This window comes from Danio rerio, chromosome 10 (assembly GCF_052040795.2).
Source record: "Danio rerio strain M-AB ecotype USA chromosome 10, GRCz13ab, whole genome shotgun sequence".
Lineage (NCBI taxonomy): Eukaryota > Metazoa > Chordata > Actinopteri > Cypriniformes > Danionidae > Danio > Danio rerio.
In genome coordinates this window covers 48,114,285-48,121,428 of record NC_141030.1, presented here as the reverse complement: position 1 = coordinate 48,121,428, position 7,144 = coordinate 48,114,285, and the positions used below count along the sequence as shown (strand labels likewise).

The 7,144-nt window shown below is 39.5% G+C and overlaps 1 protein-coding gene across 6 annotated transcripts in view; it reads right to left on the bottom strand.

Moving 5' to 3' along the window:
• Positions 1-327: 327 nt before the first annotated feature.
• The window catches only part of grk3 (G protein-coupled receptor kinase 3), a 146,470-nt gene continuing 139,653 nt past the window's right edge, over positions 328-7,144 (bottom strand). For 2 of the 6 annotated variants that reach the window (XR_015500516.1, XR_015500518.1), the window contains 2 exons: positions 3,873-4,522; positions 328-2,736 (listed from right to left, as the gene is read on the bottom strand). Coding sequence is in view for 2 of the 6 variants with exons in the window: in XM_087269696.1 (XP_087125822.1) it covers positions 4,361-4,522 (162 nt within the window). In the remaining 4 variants the exon portion in view is untranslated. 6 annotated transcript variants of the gene reach the window in all.

Here is a 7,144-nt window from a genome sequence, read left to right as displayed (position 1 = left end):
TCACCAATTTTGGCCCTGGAGGGCCGGTGTCCCTGCAGGGTTTTGCTCCAACTTGCCTCAGCACACCTGCCTGGATGTTTCTAGTATACCTAGTAAGAGCTTGATTTGCTTGTTCGGGTGTGTTTGATTAGGGTTGGAGTGAAAATCTGCAGGACACCGGCCCTCCAGGAACAAGTTTGGTTATCCCTGTCTTAATTTCTTTAGATAATTAGACTAGAAACAAAGCACAAACTTGAAGTAATGAAAACAGCATTGTAAAGTGGGTTTCGACCCGTCGCATGTCCAGAACAGAATGAATGTGGAACAGACGGAGACCACAGACACGGCAACACGAAAAAGGGGCTTTTATTTCTGAACTGTTTTATAAGCAGTCCAACACACACGTTTCCTAGCTGTTCTGAAAAACGAAAACCAAAGAAAATAATTGTAGTAACAATTATCATTCATTGAATAATATTATCATCATCATCATCATCATAGCCGTAATGGTAATAACCCCAGACAGTAGTATCTGCGTTTGTTTTGTGGCACATGAAAAAGAGTTCGGGCTGAGCGTGATCGCCCGGAAAACTCCGTGTCCCATAAACCCACGCACACAGGGACTAGCCTACTCCCCGAACAGACAATAAATATGAAAGAGAGCCGTATTAAACCAACAAAAATAATAATCTGGAACTCGTAGGTACAATATCTAAACGCTTTTAATGTGCAAGATCTGAGCGGATTCTTCACCACAAATACTCACATCCGACCCCATCCCTGAACCCAGAGTCTCAAATCATCTCCTGTGTGTGTGTGTGTGTGTCTACGTCGTAAAATCTTTTTAAATACCCTAAGCTCATTTGTATTCATTTCATATACACATATATATTTATATATATATATACTTGTTAGTTATTTTTTTCTTCCTATTTATCGTCCTCTTCTGCGTTCGGTTACGGAAAACAGACACACACACCAGCTATTGAATGAAGCAAACACTGAACGAAAAGCTACCGTTAAAATCAAAATTAAAATCATAATACAAAAACCCCTGAATAAAACATGGATATTTGGGCCTGGAGGTGCCACCCTTGTGGAGAAGCAGGCAGTTTCTGGCCTGTCGCCGCTCAGTAGCTCTCGAGGCGTTGCGGTAATGACGTTCAATCGCTCACGTCACCTGAATTTGGTCACATTTGTTTTGTACCCTTTCTCGAAAAGCCGCCGGCGCTCGCGCGTACCGATGTGAGACATCCGGCTGGAGCTTTTCATTGGTTCATTCTCCTACAGTCGTTTGGCACGTGTATTTTTCATCAGCTCGTGAAGCGTGGAGGAAAAAAGTGCAGTGATGAGATTTCATTTTGGTTTCGAAATAAAACTAAGCTCAGGATGGCACCTCCCCACACGTAAAGGCTACAAAAACTGATCCCACTCCTAAAACCCGGCAATATTTGCATGGCATAGGAGGAAAAAGAATCACTGCATCAAACGAAAACCTGAATATACATAAAGAAAATCAACTCATGCCTCCGTTTCCATTCAAAACACACACTCCAAAACAAAACGAATCTGCATTCGAGACCGACAATAGAAAAATGGAAACTATATTCAACTCAAGCCTTGCGACAAACAGTTTCGCGAACGCCTTACGGATGGACAAGAAGACCTCCATCATCTCGCACCTCATTATGAGATAAACCACCCAAACAACTCAGCATTCTCTCACACGCAAAAACACACACTCCTCCGTCTGTCAGCCTGAGGATTTAACCGACCCCCCCGCCCCGAAACCCCCCCGCCACAGAGACTAACACAGACAGGCAGAGACAGAGAGATTCGCCATATATGCAAACATTGTCAAGAGGATTATACTGTAGATGCACAGAGAAAGATTCATATGTACAGTCAGATACAAGACTCCAGGGATGCTGTTCTGCTGCTGCTCTTTCCTCCTGGTCCCTCAAACCGAGACATCATGCATGGAGGTTCGGTATCCGACACATCTCCCTCCGCAAACGGCAGGAGTTCTCAAAGGTTTATTTCATTGGCACTTTTTGCACTTCAAGTGGAAGGAGTTTAAAAACAAAGGGGGTAAACGTCCTGCCCCCCTCTCAAAGTCCTTCCCATCGTATCAAGCAGCGTAAATCACCTCCAACGAACGAACGAACGAACGAAAATAAGCGAGAAGAGAAATGAAAAATACATTCAAGGCCAAAAAGAAAACTTCTCCCCAACAACAACATCATCTTGCATCGCAGCAACCCAACCAAAACGTGGTGTATACCGGGGCTGAGCACCAAAACTAAATCAAAAGGACTGAAAGAAATCGCTCCCTATGTGGTGTTTGTACACTATACGGAGTCTTGATGCACACAACACTCGCAGCTCTCGCTAACGCAGTCAATCCAACAACTCGGGACGTCTCAAAGTCTGTACACACAAATGCTGTCTTACTTAAAACACTCGCCGTTTCTGATCTGAAATATCCCCAAATCAAGAAGCTTTTGCTGGAAGAGTAACAGCAGAGTTTTATTTCCTTAAAACAAGCTGAATGATCTGCCAATGGGGGAAGCAGAATAATCCTGATTTCAGTTGGAAGTACAGGCGTATTATTTAAGGTTTATTAAGGAAAGATCTCACTTAACTTGGACTAAATTCTGAAAACAAAACTGCACTTTTTACTCGTCTGTTAAAAGCTTCTTGATTTAACAATGTTTAGATCAGAAACTCTCAAATAAGGGTAACACTTGATAATATCTGCACACTGTCAGCCATTTATTAAGCATTAGCATCTAGTGAATTCATCATCTGTTCAGCATTAACTCAACATTAATAAGCGTTAGTCAGCAGTTTATAACTGCACATACAAATGCTGGATTCTTGACTTATAATTACATTTATAATGTGCTTAATACTTGTACTTTCATACTTTAATGATTTATTTTCATTAAATTTATTTACAAACTAGCTATATTTAAAAGTAGCTGAGGGTTTTAAGATGGTTCAGAATGAGTTAGTAAATGATTAATAAACTATTGAAATCAACGTTTCTATAGCTTATTATTCAGGCATATAGTAAAGGTGACTAATAAAAGCTTAACAAGTCAACTTCATGCAGAGCTAATCTAAAGTGAGGAGTAGTTATGCTTTATAAATCCCTCATCAATGACAATTAAAGGCTCGGTATCATATAAACTAGAATCTTTGCAATCTTATCTAAAAAGTTAAGCAACAGTAAAGTTTAAACATTGCTGAATAACAGGAGTGTCGAAATACCACATCAGATTTGATAAAACAACAACAAGATAATCATTTAACACTATAATAAGATGCAATCTTTAAACTCTACAGTCATTTCATGTTAGACAGGGTTGCAGAGGTTTATTTTTCAGGTATGAATAATGTCGTTTGAGCTATTTTCTTCTGTTTAGAAATTAACCGAGTCGTTAACTGTCATTGATAAGGTATAAACAGTCCTCACTTTAGATTAGTCCACAAAATTGGATGAAGTTGAGTTAATAAAGCATTTATTAACATATACATTAACTATTATAGTGTAAGCCTGATTAATGAGAATTAAAAATGTTAATTTGAATAGTTTATTAATCATTTATAAATAATGCAGTAGTTAATTTATTCATGAAATTAAATCATTAAAGTATGAAAGTATTAAGCACATTATAAATGTAGTTATAAGTCAAGAATCCAGCATTTGTGTGTGCAGTTATAAACTGCTGACTAACGCTTATTAATGTAGAGTTAATGCTGAACAGAGGATGAATTCACTAGATGCTAATGCTTAATAAATGGCTCACGTTGTGCAGATATTATCAAGTGTTACTGAAAGCATTTGTTGCAGTGTAAGTATGGAGGTCGATGCCATGACACTTCACAAATCTGCATCCGCTAGCATGAAACATGCATGCCGTACGCCACATCGTTGACAGACAGTGGTGCAGTGTGCGCGCTTCAGGAATGGCGGTCAACAGCGTTTCCTTGAAGAACGACAGGAGAAATATCAGTCATACATCTCCATCCACTGGATCAGAGCTCTCTCGGCTTCTGTTTCCCGCAGCAGAGGTGTTCATACAGTCGATCTGCCGCTTATGGAGGATTAAAGTTAGCCACTTTTTTTCATGTCTGAGCATGCCAGGAGAAGATTGGAGGAGAAACGAGTGCAGTTTCCCAGCCTGCACCGCTGATGATCATTATCCGTGTCTGCGAGTGCGTGTGCGCATTTAATTCACAAACTATTGAGGAACAGCAGGGCACAATCCAGCAGAAGCTTCCGGATTGGACAAGCAAGTGTGTGTGTGTGTGTGCGTGTGTGTAAGTGTGTGTGTGTGAGGATGAAGAGTGGATCAGGTGCAGGAGAAGCGGATCACAGGCCGTTGCTGTTGCGGTGTGTGAGCGGAGGTTTGGAGAGCTCCACCACGTTAGTTCTGCCCTTGCCGATGACTTTAGGAGCTCGACGCAGCAGCTTCTGGGCCTCGGTGAACGCTTCGGTCAGCTCCTTCTTCCACTGGACGAACTCTGGGTCGCTCTGGAGAAGAGGAAGAGCATTAGCTGTGCACTCTGAGCTGATTTATTAGATTTATTTTCAGCACTCATGATCAGTTTTGGGGGTGACACAGTTAGTTATATTTTAAGGAGCAACTCAAGATTGTACTGCATTACTTTCTAGCAACTTTCCCCAACACTCTCTATAACATGCACTACCTGACAAAGTCTTGTTGCCTATCCAAGATTTAGCAACAGCATATAAGAACTTCTAGTTCATGATTTTCTTCCCTCTTCATTATTTTATTTTATGTATTATAGAAGTATCGGATCAGCAAGGCAAACTTTATTAATAGAGCTCAATTTCACACAACCGTAGTTGATCCAAAGTGCTTTACAATAAAATAAAATAAATAAAATAAGGGTGCTTTCACATCTGTAGTTCGCTTCATTTGGTCTGTACCAATGATGCATTGTCGCATCTTCTGCCGTCTTTGGGTCGTTTTCACACCACACTGCTGGCTTTGGTCCGAACCAATTGAAATGAACCAAAATGCAGTCATCTGACAAAATCCACATCTCTCATTGGCCAGATGTTGTTGAACACATTTCCTAAACTGCTTATTGATTGGCCAGAATTCACGTGCGGGAAAATGCGAATGAACTCCCGCAGGTAAACAAACCGGCAGACACAACATGTCGTTTTTACTCTGGATGGATGACTGCGCTGACTGATTATATCCCTGCTTTAGACAAACTCTACATTTCGTGAATGAAGCGCGGCCGCGGCTGGAAAACAGTGTTTAATGCATCGCTCGTCACTTCAGGAGGAGGCGTGAATTAATAGCTAAACTGCGACATGCTCATCTTGCGGAAATATTACCAACGATCCATCAGCTAATGTTTTCCCCTCTCTCTGTAAAGCGCTGTCAACAAATATTTTTCCTTCATATCCCATAATGCACAGCGCATCGGCCTACGGCAACTGGATTAGTCCAAAAGGCGCAGTACTTTTTGCGGTTGGACCTGTTTTAGTACGGATCATATTCTCACCACAAACGAATGATCCAGAGTTCATTTGAAAGCGCACCGAGAGCACCTCTTCAAGCAGGTCTCGGAATGCTTATTTAGTGCACACTCGAGTACGATTGCTATATTCTCACCTGCCCAAACGACAACGCACCAAAACAGAAAACGAACTCTAGTGCGATTCAATCCAACTAAATAAGGCAGGTGTGAACGCACCCTAAAACACTGCGATTAAAAATATAAGAAAAGGAAATAAGTAATACTAAAATACAGATAAGATCTATAAATTAGATTTAAAAGCATCCAATAAAGGGAAACCCTGATGTTCAGAGGGAGATTGTTCCAGAGCCTTGGGGCCGCTACACAGAGAGCTCGATCACCTTTTGATTTGCAGCGAGACCGAGGGACAGACAAAAGAAACTGGTCATGGGATCTTAGCGCTCTACAAGCTGTATAAGGCCTAATACGCTCACTGACATAGGCCGGGGCAGAATTGTGCAATACTTAATGTGAAAAGAAGGATTTTAAAATCAACTCTGAATTTTATAGGAAGCCACTGCAATGAGGCGAGGACAGGGGAGATACAGCTGACGTCAGAATTATTCACACCCCTGTTAATTTTTTTTTTCTCTTTAAAAAAATATTTTCCAAATGATGTTGAACAGAGTCAAGAAATTTTCACAGTATGTCTGATAATATTTTTTCTTCTGTAGAAAGTCTTATTTGTTTTATTTCGGCTAGAATAAAAGCAGTTTTAAATTTTTTAAACACCATTTTAAGATCAAAATTATTAGCCCCCTTAAGCTATTTTTTTCTGATATTGTATGAAAATGGTTTGTTCTGTAGACTAACTTACCTAATTACCCTAACCTGCTTAGTTACCCTAATTAACCTAGTGAAGCCTTTAAATGTCACTTGAAGCTGTATAGAAGTGTCGTGAAGAATATCTAGTCTAATATGATTTACTGTCATCATGACAAAGATAAAATAAATCAGTTATTAGAGATGAGTTATTAAAACTATTATGCTTAGAATTGTGTAGAAAAAATATTTTCACTAAACAGAAATTGAGGAAAAAATAAACAAGGGGGCTAATAATTCAGGGGGGCTAATAATTCTGAATTCAACTGTATGATCTCTTTTCTTAGTTGCTATAATTAATCTTCTGCATTTTGGACCAAATATAACCTAGAGAGTGTTGACTGAGGTAGACCAATGTACAAGGAGTTGCAGTAGTCTAACCCAGAGGACATTAAAGCATGTGTTATGAACAGGGTCACACTTTACAATAAGGTTCATTAGTTAATGTTAATTAATGCATTTACTAACATGAACAAACATTGAACAATTAATTTACTACAGTATTTGTTTATGTTAGTTAACGTTAGTTAATGAAAATACAGTAGTTCATTGTTAGTTCATGATAACTCATGGTCCATTAACTAATGTTAACAAGCATGGACTTGGATGTTAATAATGCATTAGTAAATGTTCAGTTATGATTAATAAATGCTGTACATGCGTTGTTCATGATTAGTTCATGTTAGTAAATGCATTAACTAATGAACCTTATTGTAAAGTGTTACCAGAAACGGTTTAACTTTTGCCACCAATCTAAGCTGCTCTTCACAACTGC